At 48.2% G+C, this 21,200-nt stretch overlaps 2 protein-coding genes and 3 non-coding genes across 9 annotated transcripts; all 5 read left to right on the top strand.

Annotated features, from left to right (window-relative positions):
- Positions 1-202: 202 nt before the first annotated feature.
- PABPC4 (poly(A) binding protein cytoplasmic 4) lies at positions 203-14,870 on the top strand. Of its 5 annotated transcripts, none has more exons than XM_040587734.1 (16): positions 203-324; positions 628-1,313; positions 7,263-7,456; positions 7,760-7,875; positions 8,351-8,490; positions 8,760-8,854; positions 9,462-9,599; positions 10,197-10,292; positions 10,810-11,082; positions 11,350-11,437; positions 11,611-11,730; positions 12,299-12,426; positions 13,082-13,175; positions 13,293-13,423; positions 13,514-13,613; positions 14,521-14,870. In XM_040587734.1, exons 2-15 carry the CDS (start codon positions 1,121-1,123, stop codon positions 13,598-13,600), a joined length of 1,893 nt encoding a protein of 630 aa, XP_040443668.1. In that variant the 5' UTR covers positions 203-324; positions 628-1,120; the 3' UTR covers positions 13,601-13,613; positions 14,521-14,870. The 5 variants fall into 5 exon arrangements, with proteins under 5 accessions (XP_040443668.1, XP_040443673.1, XP_040443669.1 ...); XM_040587735.1 differs by lacking the exon at positions 203-324 and adding an exon at positions 370-563 and having other exon boundaries at positions 1,075-1,313; XM_040587739.1 differs by lacking the exons at positions 203-324; positions 13,514-13,613 and having other exon boundaries at positions 368-1,313.
- Positions 9,913-10,045, top strand: LOC121085932. Its single transcript, XR_005827245.1, has one exon. It is a non-coding gene; the product is annotated as a small nucleolar RNA SNORA55 (small nucleolar RNA).
- Positions 10,572-10,704, top strand: LOC121085930. The gene has a single exon (XR_005827243.1). It is a non-coding gene; the product is annotated as a small nucleolar RNA SNORA55 (small nucleolar RNA).
- Positions 11,866-11,998, top strand: LOC121085931. The gene has a single exon (XR_005827244.1). It is a non-coding gene; the product is annotated as a small nucleolar RNA SNORA55 (small nucleolar RNA).
- Positions 14,871-17,007: 2,137 nt separating the features above from the next.
- On the top strand, positions 17,008-20,674 carry PPIE (peptidylprolyl isomerase E). Its single transcript, XM_040587869.1, has 10 exons — positions 17,008-17,139; positions 17,210-17,308; positions 17,429-17,472; positions 18,028-18,054; positions 18,255-18,336; positions 18,906-19,006; positions 19,135-19,258; positions 19,342-19,527; positions 20,085-20,227; positions 20,321-20,674. The coding sequence occupies exons 1-10, from the start codon at positions 17,109-17,111 to the stop codon at positions 20,387-20,389; spliced, it is 906 nt and encodes a 301-aa protein (XP_040443803.1). The 5' UTR covers positions 17,008-17,108; the 3' UTR covers positions 20,390-20,674.
- The last annotated feature ends 526 nt before the right edge of the window (positions 20,675-21,200 follow it).

The raw sequence follows: 21,200 nt of genomic DNA, 5'->3' as shown, positions 1-21,200 counted from the left end.
GGCGCCAGGCCGATGGCTGGGTTGTGCTGAGGGGCCGCCATATCCCCCATGAGGGGCCGTCGAGCGGCGACCCCAAAATGGCGGGAGGCGCGAGCTCCCTCAGCGCCGGCTGGCCCCGCCCCCGCGCCGCCTCGGGCCGGCGGTCCTCCCCCCCGCTGGGGTCGCTGCAGCGGGCGGCGGCGGCGCGTCGTGCGGCCGGGGTCGCTCCCCGCCGGGCCTGGCCGCCTCCTCTCCGCGGCACGGCGGCCCGCTCACGCCGCCGCGGCGGCTATAAAGGGGCGCCCGCCGCCCGCCGCCCCCTCTCCGCTCGCCGGGCCGCAGCGTGTGAGTCGGTGTCGGGGCCAGCGCCGCCCCGGGCCGGGGCCGCAGGGCGGGGGGGGGGGGCGCGGGGAGGCGCGGGGGCGCCGGGCGAGCGCGGCTGCGGCCCGCTCCCTCCTGCCGGCCCGGCCGCCTCTCGGGGCGCTCAACCGCCGCCGCCTGGTGCTTAACTGCCCCGCTAGCGCCGGCTTTCTCTCTCCTCTAAAATATAAACCTAGCAGAGAAGATTTAACTTTGAAGGAAAGGTTCGTATAAATACGTATTGCAGAGAGGCTTATTTTTCCTAATTTTCTTCTTTTTTTACCTCAGAAAATCAAACGGCTTCCGCTCTGAAGAACTGGGGCTAATTTAGACTCTTAAAGCAAAATAAGGGCCGTGGTTTTAGGGAGGTCGAGGCGGGTTTTGCCCCACAGCTGACGGCAGAAACGCTCGGGAGCCGGCGTATAAATTTTGCCTTTGTACCCGAGCGCCGCTCTCCCGGAGGGTTAACTTTTGGGTTTTATTTCTGATTTCCAGGCCTCTCCTCCCCCGTCAGCTGCTCTGTCCCGGGGCCTGGTGTGGTGGAGAACCGACCCCCGGTGCCCCCCACTGTGCCCTCTTTTCGGTCACCGGCCTCCTGCCAGCCCCGCCCCCCCCCCCCCCCCCCCCCCCCCCCGGCTCTTTGCAGGCCCCTGCATAGTGAGGCTTTTAAATAAGATTTTTGAGTCCCTTCCCCCAGTTTAAAATATTTACGAAAAGCTTGAATTAAACCCCAAGAATAGAACCCTTTTAGCTCCTGGTGGGAGCACGTGCTGGGTGGAAGATGAACACGGCTGCCAGCAGTTACCCCATGGCATCGCTGTACGTGGGTGACCTGCACCCCGATGTCACCGAGGCCATGCTCTACGAGAAGTTCAGCCCCGCTGGGCCCGTTCTCTCCATTCGGGTCTGCAGGGATATGATCACCCGCCGGTCCCTCGGGTATGCCTATGTCAACTTTCAGCAGCCAGCAGATGGTAAGTGACATATGCAACCACATCTGTGGCTTTTTTCTTTACTTTTATTCACTTCCCCCCCCCCCCCCCCCCCCCCCCCAAATCCACGCTGCTGTTGGTGTGTTGTTTGTGTAGCTGCCTATGAAAATTTTAGTTACAGGGTAAGTAATCAATCACTTGGTAGTGACTGAAGCTGGAATATTTTTTTACTGCTTGGTGCCTACAAAATACTCTGCAAATGCACATCTTGGTAACATCTCAGATAATCTATTTCTCTCTTACTGATATTAAACTGTGGAGACTCGGGTTTGTTCCACACATAGGAGAATAATCTCCACCGTGTTCCCCTTTGTTGTCACGTAGTTTGGGGCTATTTGTGTGGTTCTTCGTGCAGTCCTAGCAAAGAAAGTTCAGAGTAGGCAGCCCTGGCTGAATGCTCAGTTGGACTGGCTGAGCCTCTGGCTGCCCACTCCAGTTTAATGTTTGGGGAGTTTGGTGGACCGCAGGCTGCTGTGTTTGTGCAAGCAATTGGGTGGGTCTCCCAGCCTGGGAGGTGGTTAATGGGAAAGAAGGTGTGTTGTTCAATGCAAGGGAAACCAGGTTGTCTCACATACTGAAGCCATGCTGATTTGCTCTTGCCAGACCCTTTTTTTCATACTTTAATTTTGTTCCTGCTCAAGTAGATATTCCAGAGCTGAAGCAGCAATAGCATGTGAAGGATGGGACAGAAGAGGTCATTTTGGAACATGTCTTTTCTGGAAGAAAAATGGGTCAGCATTTTCTGCCCTAGTTTTCAGAGCCTTTGCTTGTTGACTGGAGCGAGTTTATCACTCCATGCTGTGATTTAGCAGTATCTACGTACAATAAAGACATCCAAAGGATAAATGAGAGCAGACTTTCCCTTGAATTCAGAATCAGTTTGCAGCAGCACAGGCTTCAGCAGCAAGTAAACTTTTCCTTTAGCTTGTACTAAGTTATCCAGCTTTACATTATTACAGACAGCAGAGTGGCCTGTTTGTTGCACGGGGTAATGTATTGACTTTGGAACAAAGTATTTGTTGTGTAGAAAACAAACATTATTACAAAACTGTATTCCTGCAAGCTAGCAGAGCGTCTGGGATCGAGCTCTTGGCTGGAATCTCTGGATTTCAAAGTCTGTTTTTTGGATTTTTCCAAAGTCGGTTGTGACTATGTGCCATCCTAGCTTCCATCCTCTCCCAGGTCAAAGTACCTTCTGCATGTCCTTTCCTTGCCCTGAAAACTGATCTGATCAAGCACTTCTGATCCTTTTTCTTGCCAGGCTGATAAAAAACTTGCTTGCGCCCCAGTGCATAATTTCCCATTCATGGAACTCTCAGAAGTGCTTTTTATGCAGGCGAAGCAATGTATTTGTGTTTTTAAACTTCTCATCGAGAAGGAAAAAACCTGAGAGTCTGTGTAGGCGGTCTTTTCCTGCTCTGATGAACCTGGCTGATTCCCTCTTTTAAAACCACCTGCCTTTGTCTAGGCTATGATCTCATTTTGCAGGATGAGAGAAGCAAGAACAAGCAGCAGAAATAAAGCCAAGAAGGAAATCAGAGCTTAGATTAGATAAATGTTGGGGAGATGGGGTGCAGAAGTATCAAGCTCTCTGAAAGTAAGGAAGACCTGTATAAAGTGTAGTTACAATGTTAAAAGGGAAGAGTGGCTAGTCACACGTGCTTCTTGCTTTAGAAGAAAAAGTTCTGCATCTTGTACAAATACAAAGACAGGTGTATTTCTAATGTATTTCAAAGTAATCTTTTATGATAATAAATAGGGAGGAATTTAGAGGGAGGTTGCATGATTCTGGGTTCCTGGTGAGGCAGCAGACATTTTAGGAAGTCTCAGTACTTCAAGTGATACTTTGACAAAGTGGTGTCTTGTTACTGCTGGGTCTTAGAAGGTCAAGTGATTTAAACCTAATCATTGAGTTAATATTGCGAAGGAGAAATATTCAAACTCCTCCTGCCCTCATGAAGAGATCTCTTCTGAAATGCTCCTAATTTCTTCTGTCTGGCAAGCTGCAGCATGTGTTGCTTTGCATAAGTAAAAACCAGCTGCTGTACTAAATGTAATGCAGCAGAACATAAACAGATAATTTTTGGAAAGGTGAGCCTGCTGGTGGTGTGTTGCAGTTCTCTCTGAAACAAACCTGAATATGAAGAATTTAATTTCTGTTGTCAAAGGCAGAAATTGGGACTGTTTTCAAGGTGGTAGTACACGGTACTGCCTGTATGAGGGCTTTCTGAGATAAGGAGAGATCTGTATCTTCTTTCAGGAATGTATGACCAGAAATGCAGTTGGACATCATTTTACTGAACCTGTGAAAAGATGATGGGTGCTCTGTAGCACTGTAGGGATCTGGTTTGATTTATGGGTGGTAGCAGATGCTACAAAATACCACTTAAAGTAATCAGGAGGCTTTGTCCTCTGAAAACTTCCAGGGAAGTTCTTGTGGACACATCATTAGTATGCCTGAAGTAGTAGTAGGTATTAAAGAAGTTGATCTATGATAGTTTGTGTTTCCCTGGCACCTTACATGGAAGGCTGAGTGCTTCATTAATCTGAAGAAAACAATGCTTTAACATTTTTGTAAGGACAGAGCCCTGTCCACCACAGCTAGAGAAAGGCCATAGAGCAAGTCAAGTAGCCAAAACTCTTCTCCATTACGTGGGGCTACCAGGAGCTCACACTGTCACATCCTGAATGTGCTGTACACTCCAGAGTTTTGTGTCCGAATTGGTTCAAAGCATTTTGTTAGCTAATGGAGTGATGCTTGACCCTGGAAGGGGCTACTTTCTGGACATGCACTATCTAACTGGCAGTCTGCTGCAGAGAGGTTATTTTTAGTGAAAGTAAGCTCTACTGTTTTTACTGCAGTTCTTTGGCCTGGTAACCAGTGAATGCTGAGTACTGAATCTGTCACACTGTGATAGGCAGATTAAGGAAATGCTTCAAAGTTCTGGCTAGTTCAGGCTCAGCTGTGGTCATTAATATTTATTCTCTTTGACTGTGAAGAAGGGAAAGAAAACAAACTCATTTCGTTTGAAAGAAAAGCTGAATTTCCTTTTTCATGTGTTCCTCATGCGATTTAACTGCATTCCAGGGTTTCATAATATTGACAGTCATGACATGACAACTAGATAATGAAGCAAAGAAACTTTTAATATGGCTACAGAGTGAAGCTGTTCTGGAAGTACAGAAAAAACAAAACCTTTTCCAAGCAACGCAGAGTGGGATTAGATAAGTGTCTCTGAAGCAGCAAGCTGTAGAAGAAGCATAGACAACCTTTTTGTCTCCCCTCTTCCTTAAAGAGGAGAAGGCAATGTAAGGAAAGACCTGTGTAACATGAATGCAGGTGTGAAACTAAAAGGGAAGAGTGGTTACTTCATTGTCAAGAGCATTTTGTTCTAACTTCAGTGATCAAGGGATTTGAGTCTCTTTGTAACATCTCCCTTCTGAAAAATAAGGGGTTAGATTTGTGCTATGTGCTTTTGTTGTTGGGTCTTTTTTTCTCTGCTTAGTGATGTAAGTGAGAGCCTGGAGGTTTGCAGAGCAGCCGCCTTTGCAGGATAAAACTCCCTGGGCAGAGTTTCTTCTGGGTGAATCTTGGTGCATGCATGTGGTTATCTGTCTTTATGCTGCTCAACCACAGTCACTAATTCCAGCATTGTGTTAGCTCTGCATCAGGGAGCCTGTAAGGGAGATTAATTACTTCGAAGCCTGAGGCAAACTGCAAGGAGTGTTTTTATGCTTTCCCTATCTTGAAGGCTATGGAAGAGGAATGAAAAGGAAGCCTGAAAGGGGTTAAAAGTGTGTATAATGTTATATATGAGTTCCAGTTGAATCTGCTGGAAGGATGACAGGAACCAGCAGAGAGCAACAGATACCAGGAACTGAAATGGCTGAAGCTTTGTGGCTTTAAATAGAAGAAAACCAAGAAGGTGTTTGCTCAGGTTAAGGAAATGAATCAAACTTACCTGGCAGGAGTCATTCACCTAACTCATGCTGATCCTTTACAGGTTTTGGTAGGTCCTGATACAATGTAATTACATTTCCACCTCTGGGTATGGCAGACCTGTCTCAAATCTGGGAATCTGCCTAGGGCTTTTTTATGCTACTATTCACAAGAAGTGTCTGAGGGAATACTAGCAAGCTTTTGAAAGAGCAGTGCAATAGTGCAATACTGCTTAAGTATAAGCTTAGGAAGCTTGAAAGAACACAACTGAGTTTGTAACTAGTCTGTATCTCGTTAGCTTCTGTAGAGAGTTTCACTGTTCCCTCTTGTTGCTGCTTGATCTGCTTATCACCTTTTAGGAGGAGCCCTGTTTCTGCTGCAAATGGTATATACAACTAGTTTGTGTCCTTGCCAACACATACTTCTGGAGGACCTCTCCCTGCTATAAATAAACACTGCCAAATTTGACAAGCTGGACCAAGTTGCCTGCTGAAGTGCCTACTAGGAATGGGCTGCAGGAAGAACCTCTGTTGCCTTGATTCAGAGTAGCAGCTGAGGAATCATTTTAGCATGGCAGTTAATTGCATTTAACACCTTTGACTAAATAGAGCTAGTGTAGAATCCTAGCAAATATAACTTTCCTCCTTAAATTATTATTTTTTAAGCCTGATTACTTCAGGAATGAAGTCCAGTAGAGCTTGTTTCCCAGCTGGGTGTATGTGTGAAGGATTGGGGAAGATAGTGATGGCACCACTTCAATTTAAAAAGCAACAACAACAAAAAACATTTCAAAGCACATGAAAAATTCTGAGAAACTTCCATGTAGTATTTGAAACTGACTTTGGGAGGTAGCGAGCACAGGAGGCTTTTGTAGGTAATGTCCCATTGGAGTTCCTAGAGGTAGTTTTGTGAAATGCTGAGTAGTTACTCTGGCTGCACTAGCAAAGTCCCATGAAAGAAGGTGTTTGAATTGACATTTTCCTTGAATTTGCTGCTCCTGAAATCTAATCAGCAAGTATCACTGAGTGAAGGTGGCCTGGAAGAACTGAGCCAAACAAATTTGGAAAACTTGGGTTCTGCCCTGTTAATATTCCTTGATTTTAATGCATGTCTATTCCTTTCTTTCCCTACTTCGTGCTGGGAATTAAGTCATCTTTTTCTCTGTGCACTCCATGCTGGGAGTGTTTCCTGGCACCGAAGAGTTCCAAGCATCTCAATTTTATGAACAACATCCTAATGTGTGTACGTAATGATCCTTTTAATATATCAGTAGGTAGCAGAAATAGAATCATGGAGGGGGTTTCAGTGTAGGTTAGAATGACAGTGCTGGGGTTTTGAGAGTTTAGAGAAACAATTCCCTGTTAATCAGATCAGGTATATGAACTTTTTCCCAGAGTTTTGCCCGTTCTTGCTGTCATCCTTAGATTGAGCAACTTGGGAATCATTTTTTGGCCATGTAAGTTAGAGGCTGACTCATGTCTTCCCAGCCAGCCACGTGTTCCTGCACATTTTCCCTGACCTGATAGGGAGATGATCTTTTTCTCTTAATAGCAATGAGTACAGCTAGGTGTGAGCCTCGTGAAAAGCAAGCAAGCCAAAGAGTCACTTCTGTTACTTCCCTTTTTTCCTCAGGGCTTCCTGTATTTCCTTTCCTTCTTTGGGTGGAACAATTTACCTTTATAATAATTAACAATATAACTAATAAACCCCAGGCACTTTGACATTCATTTTGCTATGATTGTTAAAATGTTGCTGTAATGTAAATGTAAAATAGTCTGTTAAACCTATTATAGACTTAAACATGTCTAGTGACTGCTGCAAAGACCTCCCTTGAAACACCGAGTTAAAAGGTCATTGGAATTAGTTGCCCATGATACTACCCCAAATGCCTCCATGAGCTGAGTAAAAGTCAGAGAAGACAATCACCCACATGAGGGAAACCTTTTATTCTTTAACAAACCACAGAAACATATTCTTGACTTTTCTTGCAGCTGAGCGTGCTCTAGATACCATGAATTTTGATGTGATCAAAGGAAAACCCATTCGCATCATGTGGTCTCAGAGGGACCCCTCCTTGAGGAAGTCAGGGGTTGGGAATGTCTTCATTAAGAACCTGGACAAATCCATTGATAACAAGGCACTTTATGACACGTTCTCAGCGTTTGGGAATATTTTGTCCTGCAAGGTGAGATGTGGTTACTTTGTGCAATTCTTTTGTAGCGGTGACATGATCAGACACGTCCAGCGTAGGAAGCGAAAGGGACACCTTCTACCAAGTGAGGAGTGGAGTGTCTAAAAGGCAGAGTTGGCCAAAAGGTCAGGGATTGCTGAAGTTGGGTCAGAGCTGGTCATGAAGCATGCAAGTCTGAAACAGAGATAATGCCTTCCTTGCCAGTAACTAACCTATTTTCACGTGCCGGCCTTGTCTGAGCTTGACAGAGGAGAAAACATGTTTGGAGTGCTGACATTTTGTTTTCCACATATCTAGGTGGTGTGTGATGAGAATGGCTCTAAGGGCTACGCATTTGTGCACTTTGAGACCCAGGATGCTGCAGATAGAGCCATCGAGAAGATGAACGGCATGCTGCTAAACGACCGCAAAGTGTGAGTGTCACAGCCAGCAGCAGCAACGATCACATGAACCGTGATGCATCTCGGTATTAACAGGGACACACAAGGCACTGGTTCTCCTGGCCCAAGCCTTGGCCTGCTACCTCTCCACTACAGGGCTGGTGAGTGACCCTGCCCAAGCCATGGCCTGCTCCCCCTCCATTACAGGGCTGGTGGGTTTCCCTAACCAAGCCTTGATTTTCTACCCCTCTGCTAGTGGGCTGGGGTGGGTCTCTGTGGCCAGTACTCTCCAATGCAGAGCTGGGTGGGTGTCCTTGGCCGACAGTAGAACAGGTGATTTTTCTGGTTGGTCTGTGGCCTGTTTGTCCTTCTCTTCTGCTGTCACCCTTTCTTGTCCCCATTCCCAGCTCCTACTACACACTCATTTTTTGCCTCACTGCAAGTCACACATTGTTTTTTCCACTCTTGAAAACAAGCTGCTTATTGGGATTTTCATTCTTTTTTACAGATTTGTTGGGAGATTCAAGTCTCGTAAAGAGCGGGAGGCTGAGTTGGGAGCCAAGGCGAAGGAATTCACCAATGTTTATATTAAAAACTTTGGGGATGACATGGATGATGAAAGACTAAAGGAGCTTTTCAGCAAATATGGTAAATACAGAAACACTTCTAATGAGGCTGTGAATTTCATGACCCATGGTAGTTTAACCATGTGTATAGCTCTACCTGGGTCACTTTGAGGCTGAGGAATACAAAGAGTTGAGGTGTGGGTAGTAGTTGTGCCTACACGTTGGACAGGAGACAGAGGCTGACCCGCAGATGAGAGCGAGAGAGGAGGGAGGGCTGGGGCTATTGTATGGAGTTTTAATAGTCATGAAATAGTTTTGTGACATCTTACTAACCCTGTCCCTTGATAACAGGTAAAACTCTGAGTGTTAAAGTGATGACAGACCCCAGCGGAAAATCCAAGGGCTTTGGCTTTGTAAGCTTTGAAAAGCATGAAGATGCTAACAAGGTATGACCGGTTTTTATGCTGCTTGGGTATCATCTTCAGGGAAGAAAACTTTGGTTTATCATGGGAGCCTGTTACTAAAATAAGAGAAAAATCCTGCCTCGGGCATAACCTCTTCCAGGTGTGGGAATTTAGAAACCTTTTGCTCCTTACTGCTTGATGTTCAAGGGTAACTTGGCGTTTCTCCAGATTACTAGACCCACAGAATGCAGTGGTATAATCAGGAACATTAATTGCTGAATAAATACTACAGTGCAGGGTTTAAGGAGGAAGAAGGTGTCTAGAGTGAGATCACTGCTTAGAAATGGTCTTCTCTGAGCAGTATGCTAGTTAAAATATGGCCTTAATCACAAGAAAGGGTGGGGTTAAATTGACGAGTTGCTGTTAGTCCAGCGCTTGGTGGTGTCAGCGTGCTCTCTCTCCTGATAACTTCAGTTTGTCTTTAGCCTGTTGTTAAAGGGAAGCAGTGCAAAGGTAAGGTGGCAGCCTTGGTTAATTGGCTAACAGGCAGGGATACAATGTGATCTTTGGACAGTCCCGTCCTCGCAGGAACAGGTAGGTGCTGTCTTGCTTCAGCAGCTGACAGTTTCCTCTTGAACCCTTTCACCAGGCAGTAGAAGAAATGAATGGAAAGGATATCAATGGGAAAATGGTATTTGTAGGCCGAGCACAGAAGAAGGTTGAGCGCCAGGCAGAGCTGAAACGGAAGTTTGAACAGCTAAAACAAGAGAGACTCAGCCGGTACCAGGTGAATAATTCTGTTCCTTTTCTAAATTTGAGCACTGCTTTCAGTCTGTTGGCAGAGTTGAAAGGAATTGACAAAATAGTCAGTCACGGTCCTATGAGAGATCCTGGGAGTTAAAATGTAAAGGCTAGTCTGTGGTATTTGAGGGAAAAGGAGGCATCCGGGGCATAATGAAAGTGTTCAGGAGGACATAAGGAAACAGTTGTGCAGTCTTGTTTACTTTCAAATGGGGATATCTAGAAGGATGGAAAGGGCCAGCATAACCCTGTACTGTTGTGTCTCTAATTTATGACAAAACTGGATCATGTCAGAGATCGCATCTGAATCTTTCCCGCTCCTTGCAATGTAGTGCTGGACCGGGGATACATGGTGCAACAGGAAAGCAGAGGAAATCCAGACAAGCTCCCTTTCACCACAGTGGGACTTGTCTCTACACCTGTGCAACATTTATCACCTTTGGCTTTGGGTGGTCGGGAAGGAACAGTATGCTAAATTAAGAGATTTCAGATAAATTATGGCTCTGGCAGATGATGCTAACAGTCAATGTGCTCAAGATTTAACTTTTATGTTATGAATATCTTACTGTTCTCTCCCTTCTAGGGTGTTAACCTATACATTAAAAACCTAGATGACACCATAGATGATGAAAAACTGAGGAAGGAGTTCTCACCTTTTGGGTCAATAACAAGTGCCAAGGTACTGCGGGGTTTGGGGGGGTATTTGGATTTTAAAACCTGAAGAAGAAACTGTTATCTGACATGGGATTGAAGGGCAGTTCTTGTATCCCCTGGTCATTATGGTCCTGAGAACATCTGGACTAGTAAATACACAGATTTCTTTGGGTCTCGGTGGGATTTTACTGAAAATTTACGTCATTCCCCCATCAAAAGAGGAGGGAGGAAGTGGCAAACACGCTTGTTTGCAGTGACTCCCAATAAGCATGAAATGGCACTTTCCTACATGTGTTTAGACGTTGCACCAAATCTTTCCCATTCCTTACTGTGCAGTGTGGGCCTGGGGACACATGGTGCTTACAGAAAAGCAGAGTAAATCCAGACAGGTGACTTCTCGTTCATTGAGTACCTGTCTCTACACCTCTGCAACAGTTATGTCCTACCTGCCTGAAATCTGACATTTAAAAAAAAAAAAAAAAAGGTATTCTTAGGCTAAGTTCTTGTAATGGTACTCCACTAGCAATTGGTCTTTACTGCAGGTGATGCTGGAAGATGGACGGAGCAAAGGGTTTGGCTTTGTCTGCTTTTCCTCTCCAGAGGAAGCTACGAAAGCTGTGACTGAGATGAATGGGCGAATTGTGGGCTCAAAGCCATTGTATGTTGCACTTGCACAAAGGAAAGAAGAGCGAAAGGCCCATCTAACTAATCAGTACATGCAGCGCATTGCTGGGATGAGAGCCTTGCCTGCTAACACAATCATTAATCAGTTCCAGCCTGCTGCTGGGGGATATTTCATGCCTGCTGTGCCCCAGGTGAGCTGAGCTAGTGTGGTTCTTTAACCTGTCTTGGAGCTTTGATGGCTCAGCTGCAGTAATCTCACTGAGCCATTCTTATGCCTGTAAGCAAATAACTCCTAATGAGTGGTGCAGTCAGTGGAGTTAATTCTGTGACTTCCCAGCTGCCTGTTCTCTTAATGTGAATTGAGGCTTGAGTCCTGGCAACAACTGCCAAAACATGTTGTAAACAATGTTTTGTTTTTAACTTGATGTCACCTCTGAGCTTGTCTGATCTTTCTTCAGGCTCAGAGCAGACCTGCTTACTATGCACCCAATCAAATGACGCAGATGAGACCCAACCCACGCTGGCAGCAAGGAGGAAGACCTCAAGGTGAGCATGCTAGAGACAATGTTTTGGTCGTGTGACCCTTTTGGCTGTACCTTCCAACAAGAACAATGCATGCTTTCCTTTCCGTGCACAACCCCAACCTGCTTCCTGTAGCTGACTGTCCTGGCTTGCCAGTCAGTTCTGTTTTGAGGATTTCCCCTCATTTTTTCCATTAGGCTTCCAGGGAATGCCAAATGCCATGCGCCAGTCTGGACCACGGCCAGCACTGCGCCATCTGGCCCCTGCCGGCAATGCTCCGGCCTCTCGTGGCCTCCCTGCCGCTGCCCAGCGAGTTGGTAAGGTGTCTGCCTCCCAGGCTCTTCCCCTTGTCTGTGAAGGGAGGAGGATGCTGTTGAGACTTGACTTTGACTTCCAAAGTTGGTTGTCAGATACAGATAACCAAAGGCCACCTGGAGCAAGGGGCAGAGACAGCACCTGAACCTTTCCTATTCCTTGCTGTGCAGTGCAGGTCTGGGGACAGTTGGTGCTACAGCACAGCAGTGGAAATCCAGATGGGTGGTTTTCCACTGGTTTGGAACCAATCTCTACACTTCTACAACATTTACCACTAAAAAAAAAATAAAGGCTATGTAGGTTTTGGATATTGTTTTCAGAGTAGAGCATCCAAAATAATTGCATTCCGCTGAGCAGCTGTAAAATACCTTAAATGTAAGATATGGAATCCATGGTTTAGTTTGAGGGAGAATAGCCCCTTCCTAAAGTAGCCAGTTCCATTTTGGAGGCCTGTTTCTAAAGTAGTATTACTGTGCAGAGCATAGTTTGAAGTCAGCAGTTAATACTAGACATCCCAACTTGCTTGTGTGTTGCTACAGGTGTTTGTAATTCTGTTGTCCTCTTTTACAGGCGTTGGCACTGCAGCACAGAATTTAGCTCCTCGTCCGCCTGTAGCTGCCCCTGCTCCCAGAGCGGTTCCTCCTTATAAATATGCCTCAAGCGTCCGCAGCCCGCACCCAGCTGTACAGCCTTTGCAGGTAACACGAGGGCCTGGGCTGTGAAGACCCTGCAGTTACTGCAGTCCAACAGGTTTCACATGCAACTGAAGTGTTTTTACAGAATCTTCAAGCTACTTTTATAACCCAGATAGCATCATAATTTGGAATTTAAAAATTTGGCATTGTCCCTTTGCCAGGGACAGCTTAGCCGGTTTATCTGTCCTGTACTTGCAAGCCCTTTTTAACCCAGATTTGCTCTAAGGATATTTTTCTTGGTTCTTTGCTTTCCCATTTTTGCAACGATTCATTCTCTCCCCTCCTTGCCAAATCCTCACTAGGGTATCATTGAAAGCACAGTTTGCTTTTCCCACAAACTTCTGGGTTGTAAAATAAAAAAAAAAAAGCAGGCATGGATGTTACTCTTTCTCAATTACGGCTTTTGTCTTGCAATGTTTGATCCAGTTTTTGTAAGGTATTTATGGTGCCTGTATGTGACATTATGGGCTTTTGAGTTCAGGACTTGGATGGAGCAAGTTTGTGAACAAAGGGTACCTTATCTGTCCTTTTCTGAAACTTGTCTGCTGTAGGCTTGAAAAAGATTGTGTTTTAGAGGGAGAGAATATCTTACTGTCTCTGAATATGAAGCAGTCAGCCTAGTATCTATTTCAAAACCCTCATGTCTGCCCTGCTATAGGCACCTCAGCCTGCAGTACACGTGCAGGGACAGGAGCCACTAACGGCCTCCATGCTGGCTGCTGCCCCTCCCCAGGAGCAGAAACAGATGCTGGGTAAGTGAAACTTTAGTTCTTACAGATTGCATTTTAATTTGAAACCTGAGGGGATTTCCCGAGATGACTTTTTAATTGAAACTTGGCTGTCTGAACTTTTGGTTTTTTGTTCCCCAGGAGAACGTTTGTTCCCTCTGATCCAAGCTATGCACCCCAGCCTTGCAGGGAAGATCACGGGGATGCTGCTAGAGATTGACAACTCGGAGCTGCTGCACATGTTAGAGTCTCCGGAGTCCCTCCGGTCAAAGGTAAACTGGCCTGTTCCTTCAGGTGGGGTGGACTGTGGGAGGCTTTGGTCAAGAGAGCAGGTCTCACTATCGGTAACTTGTCTCCCCGAGGTGGAGGAGGCTGTTGCAGTGTTGCAGGCTCACCAAGCCAAGAAAGAAGCTGCCCAGAAGGTGGGCGTGGTCACTGCTACCTCTTAAACCAGGAAGACTGGTGAGTGTCTTGGTCCTTAGCTTCGGTTAAAAGCTTCCAGAATCAGAGTAAATAAAGCATGAGTGTTAGCGAACAGCAGCTGGTCCGGAGGCCCACGTAGGTCCCTGTGCAGCACTTGTCTGATTTTAGTCCGCTCCTTATAAAAAAAAAAAAAAACCACCCAAAACCCACACTAATGTAGTTTCTCCCAACAGAAAGAATCCTTACTGTTGAAACTTTAGAAATATTCTTCAGAATTCTTATTTTAATTAAGCATCAAAAAGATGTTGTGTAAATCCCTGAAGTGTTCCTAGCAGTTAACGTGTCAAGGAAGGAATAATGTATTGAGATGAGTCTTGTGAAACTGCTAATCTGGGAAACAGAATGAGACACACAAGATGTTCTAGTGACTTTGAGGCTAAATAGGCTGTTAATGCCCATTCCTTATCCTGACAACAATCTGCCTACGGTGTATATTGAAGTGCTGGTGTCGGGAATGTCATTTCACTGCATAGGTCTGAGCGAATGCTGTCTCTTGTGTTTGGGGCTGGCTCTTCTGAGTAAGGCTTTTGATTCTTTGAATGCCTCTTCTCACTTTTGACAACCCATTTTTCTGTGGGTTGTCTGCAATTGATGTCTTCAGTACTTCTTGTGAAGCTGATGTGGTCAGATGTCACCGCTCGGAATGATGAGGGATCTTACATTTTCATCCATCTATTTCTTAGCAGCTCCAGTCACTGGCTTCTCTGCTAAAGAGTGAATTTCTTGACAGATCATCAGAAATGGGTATTATCCACAACCATTTACAGCTTCTCTGTGTCTTGCAAATTATATTTGGAGTCCTTATGGCTTGTCATGCTGGGAGGTTCAGTAGCCTGGAGTGAGGTGTGCTGTGTGTAGGTAACTTGTCTTCCTCTCCTTCCTCTAGGATGCAAAGAAGCCAAATAGCCCCTTCATAGACGTCAACTCAAGATGTTTGAAGATTCTTCACTGTCCTGCAGATCTCAATGCCGTGCAGCATATCATATAGTTATATTGCATTTTGTAAATTAATCTTTAAGATCTTATTTAAAAAGCCAACTTGGAAGCTCTAGATTTCAAAAATGAGAATTGGGCTTGCAAGCTTTTCCTTTGTGGTCAGAACAGAGCTACCCTTTGTGTCTTCTAAGGAGGACATTGAAGATTTTAGGTTGAAAGTATTTTGTGGTTTTGGTTTTAACTGAACAATCCAGTTTGGAAAGTCTGGAAAGCATTTATCAATAAAGAAATAAAGTTTCACTGTTTGTCCTCTCTTCTCTTGATTTGGTACGTAAATGTGTTATGGCTTAGTAGAATTAAGCTGATGGGCAGTTGTCGTGATTTGGTAAAATTGTGGTTTGAGTTATTTTACTTGTTAATTTGAGACAGTAACTGTTTTGAAGCAGCTGTTAGAACTGTTGCAGGCAGAGGTTGGGTTTGGTTAGTGTCTGAAGGGGTGAGGGCTAAGCGGTGACGTAGCAGAAGGGTCTGAGGGTGTTTTTTGAGTGAAGTGTCGGGGAGGGGGGCGGGGCTCGGCTGCCTTTGAATCGAGCAGCTTTGCTGTTCTTTGTGTGCATTTCTGTATTTCCAGCTGGATGTTTAAAGGTGTCGCGACAGAGGGAAGACACAGTCACTCAATATGAGTGATCAGCAGACTTTGTTTATTGTCTCTTACAGTCACCTTTTATGCCTTGTTATAATTAGCTCATACATATTACAAAAGTTAAGCTCATTATTGGTTAGTTGCCTAAATACCAAGTCCGCCCCTAGTTTCTCTTCTGTAGTTACCTGTTCCCACCTGCAACATTCTTTTCCCAGTGAAATCTTCCTGTTATTGTGTAACAAAAACAGCCAAAGACGGTGTATTTTGCTTTACTTCAGATAAGCTGAGAGCGATGTGCATTTTTGTCCAGCCAGCTGGACTATGTCTATGAGACCTTTTTCAGCTAGCCAGTTATCCACATAAAGGTTCTGTTACCGAAATCTCAGAATGAAGAACTTGTCAACACCAATGTGATGCAGATAAGCAGATGCTTCTTTATTGATGGCCAGGTGTGTGAGTGAGTCCTCTCACAATCAACGCACACCAAGCTTCAAAATCAGACACCTCATATAGAACTCATTCATGCATAAACATAGTATTTCCTGAAAATCATTAACATATTCTCGCTTCATATGTTAATTAGGTTATCAGTCCTTCGTGCTCATGCAAATTCTTCCAAGAATTGTGGACAGGGGTCTTTGGGAGGAAAGCCGAAGGTCTTCCTCATGGTGTACTTTTTACCTTTTGCCTGGTATGTGATGGTCTTGCAAGTTTGCAGTGTTCTTATTGGTCTGAGATAATTTATGTCCTTGTTGACCATCTGCTGCTTCTGCTTGTTTCTTTTAGTCGCTCCCTCTAGATAACTTATGAACAGGCCCCTTGTTAGCGAAAGTTAGAGAAACAGACGACTCCTTTCATTAGTTATTTCATTAATGATTTCTTTCAAACTATGGTTACATGACCTAATTACTATACCTACATTCTTTGAGTAAATATGTTTACACTTAACTTATTGTCCCTATTCCATACAATTTTTTTACATCAATTATTGAAGTTCATGATTTCTTGGCAGGTAACTGTGAGTTGTTTCATTTGGTTGCTCTCAGTTCTTGGCCTTGGTACAGGGCTGTACAGAGGATTTCATAGCAGCCTTTGTTGTACAACTACTAGTTTCATTAAAATATATTTCCTTTTCCTCTATATTTCTATTAAAATTAATTTACAAAATCAAATAAAGTTATTTAATTCTAACCATTAGCAAATCTGTAACAGTTCTGTTGCTATTTTATCCTCTAAAGGTGGCCGCCTTTTGGCGGTGGCGTTGATAAATGCGTTGGAAACTATTTTTTGGGGATAAACGTGTTATTTGATCACGGAGCAGGCGGTAATGCTGCGGGAGCGCCTGTCCCCGCCGGAGCGCCTGTCCCCCCGGAGCGAGCGTCCCCCCGGAGCGCCTGTTACCCCGGAGCGAGCGTCCCCCCGGAGCGAGCGTCCCCCCGGAGCGCCTGTCCCCCCGGAGCGAGCGTCCCCCCGGAGCGAGCGTCCCCCCGGAGCGAGCGTCCCCCCGGAGCGCCTGTCCCCCCGGAGCGCCTGTCCCCCCGGAGCGAGCGTCCCCGCCGGAGCGAGCGTCCCCCCGGAGCGCCTGTCCCCCCGGAGCGAGCGTCCCCCCGGAGCGAGCGTCCCCCCGGAGCGCCTGTCCCCCCGGAGCGAGCGTCCCCCCGGAGCGCCTGTCACCCCGGAGCGAGCGTCCCCGCCGGAGCGAGCGTCCCCCCGGAGCGCCTGCCCGGGCGGAGCACACGCCTGCTCCGTGCAGCTGCCTGTTTATCGGGGGGTCCCGGCGCCAAATGCTCTCTGGTTTGGGTAAATCACGTAGAATTTCCGTTGAGCCGCAGCGCCCCCGGGCTCCCCCCCCTGCGGAAGGGCGTGCGGCGGTTCCGGGACGGGCCGGGCCCAAGATGGCCGCCACCAAGCGGGTGCTGTACGTGGGTGAGTGGCGGGGCCGGGGGGGGCCGGCGGCGGGGCCGGGGGGGGCCGCTGACCGCTGGCCGCCCCGCAGGTGGGCTGGCGGAGGAGGTGGACGAGAAGGTGCTGCACGCCGCCTTCATCCCCTTCGGGGACATCACCGACATCCAGATCCCGCTGGACTACGAGACGGGTGAGTGGCGGGGGGGGGGCCGGGCCCGGGCCCCCTGCCCAGCAGCTCGGGGGGAGTCTCCGGGTCCCGTGGGACCGCGGTGCCTTTGCTGCCCGTGACCGCTCGCTTCTCCCCCCGCAGAGAAGCACCGGGGATTCGCCTTCATCGAGTTCGAGCTGGCGGAGGTGAGCGAGGGCCGAGCGGAGGCACCGGGCTGGCGCGGCGCTCGGTGGAGGCATCAGGAATAACTTCCCCAGCCTCGGGTCGCTCTCCAGCAGCGGGAGATGCTGCTCGGCTCTTCCCAGTTCCCGCTTTCCCCATTTTCTTTGGGCTAAAGCGTGGCCGCTGCCAGCCCGGCTGCTCCCTGCGGTCCCTGGACCTCAGCACCAGTGGCTGCATAGATCTGTCACCTTACAGTTTGTCCTGGGCTTCATACGTAAGGTCTCTCCTCTCCCAGGTGCCGGTATAAACAATAAAGCATCTTAAATAAGATGGATGTGCCGCCCTGGGTGCGGGGGGGTGAGCCCCGGGTACTGGTATGGATGCGGCTCACGCAGGATCCATCCGTTCCTACAGCCCTGGGGGAGCTGAGGTTTAGGAAAACAGCCCTTTGGCCGTTTTTTTTTTTTTTTTTTTTGCCACAAAATGCTGCAGCACGTATTGGCTGAGCCTTGCTTTTAAAGCTATAGAGAGGAAAAATGAGGATAATGATTTTTTTTTTGCTTTTTTTTTTTCGGCAGGATGCGGCGGCGGCTATTGACAACATGGTATGGATGCTGCTCCCGCTCGCCCACGGAGCTGCGGGGCTCCACCGCCTTCCCCGTGGCACAGAGCGGAGCCCGGCGTGGTGTGGGGCTGCACGGGGGAGGCTCTGTTTGACCTTGGGATGGGGGGTGGGGATGGGTGGGCTTGGGGGGCAGGGAGATTTTTTACCTGTTGGTGGGTTTTGTGCTTTTTGCCTCTGTAGAACGAGTCCGAGCTCTTTGGCAGGACGATCCGTGTGAACTTGGCCAAACCAATGCGAATTAAAGAAGGATCATCCAGGCCCGGTGAGTTGGTGCCTGGGCAGGGAGCACAGCCCCCGGAGAGCCTTTCCGCTTTCCAGACCCTGAGGCAGAGAGCTCTGCTCCGCCTCCTCTTTGGGGATCTTGTGGATCTGAGCAGCATCCTAATAACTAAATAATAACCTAATAACCCCAAATATTCCCAAATTCCTTGGGTGGAAACGCTCTTGGCTGCACTTCTGACTGCCTTTGACAGAGGGCATGGCACGCACACACGCATGGGCCTGGTAGAATTACCTGCACATCTGGCCACATCTGTAAAGGCAGATGGAGCCAGGGCCGGGCTGAGCAGTTGCCCTGCGTGGGGCTAGTTGCAGCCAACAGCCCGTGAGCCCCCAGCGATGTGTGGGAGGAGGAAGAGATGACTTTGTCTCTCATTTCCCCGCACGCCGTGTCTTGTGGGGTAGGCGGCTGCCAGCTGGGTGCACCCCTGTGCCGGGTGCGATCCTGCTGCCAGCGCCGTGCTGGGCGCTGAGCCGTGCAGCTGTGCGCGCGCTCACGTGCGGCTCTTCGGTTCGGTTCCTGTGCTCTGACCCTTCCTTTTGCTGGCGCAGTCTGGTCGGACGACGACTGGCTGAAGAAGTTTTCGGGAAAGACTTTGGAGGAGAACACGGAGGAGGGAGGAGCGGAGGCCCCCAAAACAGAGGTGCAGGAGGTAGGAAAACCAACCGGAGCTGTCTGTATCCCTGCGGTCCCCACGGCTGAGAGCATGAGGCCAGCCATCTCTGGAGGCAGAGCAGAGGAACGTCATCTCAATTTGCTTTTTTTTCTACTCCTGCCCAGGGCGAGCCTCCTGCCAAGAAATCCCGGGTCAACCCTCAGGTTTACATGGACATCAAGATCGGAAACAAACCTGTGGGGCGGCTGCAGATCCTCCTGCGCTCCGATGTGGTGCCCATGACCGTAGGTGAGCAGAGGATCAGCCTCCCCGGCTGGGTGGCTTCGAGCTGCGCCGCAGCGCTCACCCCTCTCCCCCTTGCCCCCCTACAGAGAATTTCCGCTGCCTCTGCACCCACGAGAAGGGCTTTGGCTTCAAAGGGAGCAGCTTCCACCGCATCATCCCCCAGTTCATGTGCCAGGCCGGTGACTTCACCAACCACAACGGCACTGGAGGCAAATCCATCTATGGGAAGAAGTTTGATGATGAGAACTTCATTCTCAAACACACGGGGCCAGGTAGAGCCGACTCCTCGGGCAGGGGCTGGAGAGCAGAATGGCTCAGTGTCCTCCAGGGGCCACGCTTGGGCTGTTTTCACCTAGACTGTGTTGATATTATAACCCTGAATTATAATCTACGTTGGCCACACGCTTCTGCTGTGGTGTGATCTGCTGTGGTCAGATCATCGTGTGCTGCCAGCGTTCAGCAAGCAGAAATGCGTCGTGCACTCTCCATCCATGCACCGTTAATTTCTGCTATTGCATGATGGAGAAAGTGTTTCGGAGCTGCTCTCCTGTTTGCTTTTAGAGGAGGAAAGCAAAAAAGCAAGCAGGTTTATCTCCAAACAGGTTTTCTATTACTGCAGCTGAAAATAGATGAGCATTCTCTACCCCTTCCCCCCTTTCATGCTTGCAAGTGTTTTGACATTTTTGGTTTCCGAGAGTTTCTGTAGAGCTGAACATTCAGAGGCTCTCCTAAAACCAGGAGCGTTTTGCAGGATATGGGAATGGGTTTGGGTCAAAGCTGAAGCTCCTCGCTCCCTCCCCAGCCGTAACACTGCATTTTTTGGTCACAGGGCTCTTATCGATGGCAAACTCTGGCCCAAACACCAATGGGTCCCAGTTCTTCATCACTTGCGATAAAACAGACTGGCTGGACGGGAAGCACGTGGTGTTCGGGGAGGTGACGGAGGGCATGGACGTGGTGCGGGAGATCGAGGTAGGTGCCGGCAGCAGGGGGGTCGTGGCGGAGCCGACCTCCTTCCTGCCCTTGGACTTCGTGCCTGTAATTCCTGCTGCTCTTTTCCCAAAGGCTCAGGGCACCAAAGATGGGAAACCGAAGCAGAAGGTGATTATCTCGGACTGCGGGGAGTGCCCGTGAGCTCGGCTCTGGGAAGGGGGCTGGATGGGGTGAGCCTGGCGCGGAGGGGCTGGGGTGGGGGCAGCCCCACGACCCCCCAGCAGTGCCCCGCTCCCACGGCTTCTGTCGGAATTGCCCTGCCAAGTGTGGTGCGAAGGTGCCTGCGGACAGTGCTGGGGGGGTCCGACCCCCACGAGGATAAATCGCTTCTCAGCCTGCGCCCCCCGAGCGGGGCAGGGCTGGCTCTGCTGCTGTGTGCTGGAAGGACTTGACATTTGGTAAAAATAAAACCTCGTTTTAAAAATACTGAGGACCTTCCCCTGGCTGTTGAATGCTCACCGTCGGAGGATGGGCTTTGCTTTTAAGCAGAGATGCTTTTTTGGGTTCTTGTTTGGTTTGGTTCTTTTTTTTGCATTTGCCTTCATCTTCTCAAATCCAATGCCTAAATCCTGGCTCCAGGGAAAGCTGCCCGTGGATGGGCAGGAAGAGCAGAGTGGAGTCAATCGTGATTTTTCTGTAGCAGGCTTTCCTGAAGGCGTTTTTGGCGTGTCCCTGGCTTCGTAGTGTTCGTTCCTGTCAGCAGAGGGAGGCATGTCCCTGGCTGGCAGCTGTCCTGCTGGGAAACCAGCCTGGTCCAACTCCCTCTCCATCCGAGAGGAAGGACATTTACTGGGATGTGCAGGTGGGAGAATAAGATTGGAACCAGAAGTCCCAGGAAATGAAGAAGCCCTTTCTTTGGGTGATAGAAGAAGAAGGAAGAAAAAAAAAAAAAAAAAAAAAAAAGGTGATGTGGCTGTAGGAAGGAGTTTAGTTTCCAAACCGGTTTGCGGAG

Source organism: Falco naumanni, chromosome 3 (genome assembly GCF_017639655.2).
Source record: "Falco naumanni isolate bFalNau1 chromosome 3, bFalNau1.pat, whole genome shotgun sequence".
Lineage (NCBI taxonomy): Eukaryota > Metazoa > Chordata > Aves > Falconiformes > Falconidae > Falco > Falco naumanni.
This window is presented reverse-complemented; position numbering and strand designations above follow the sequence as displayed.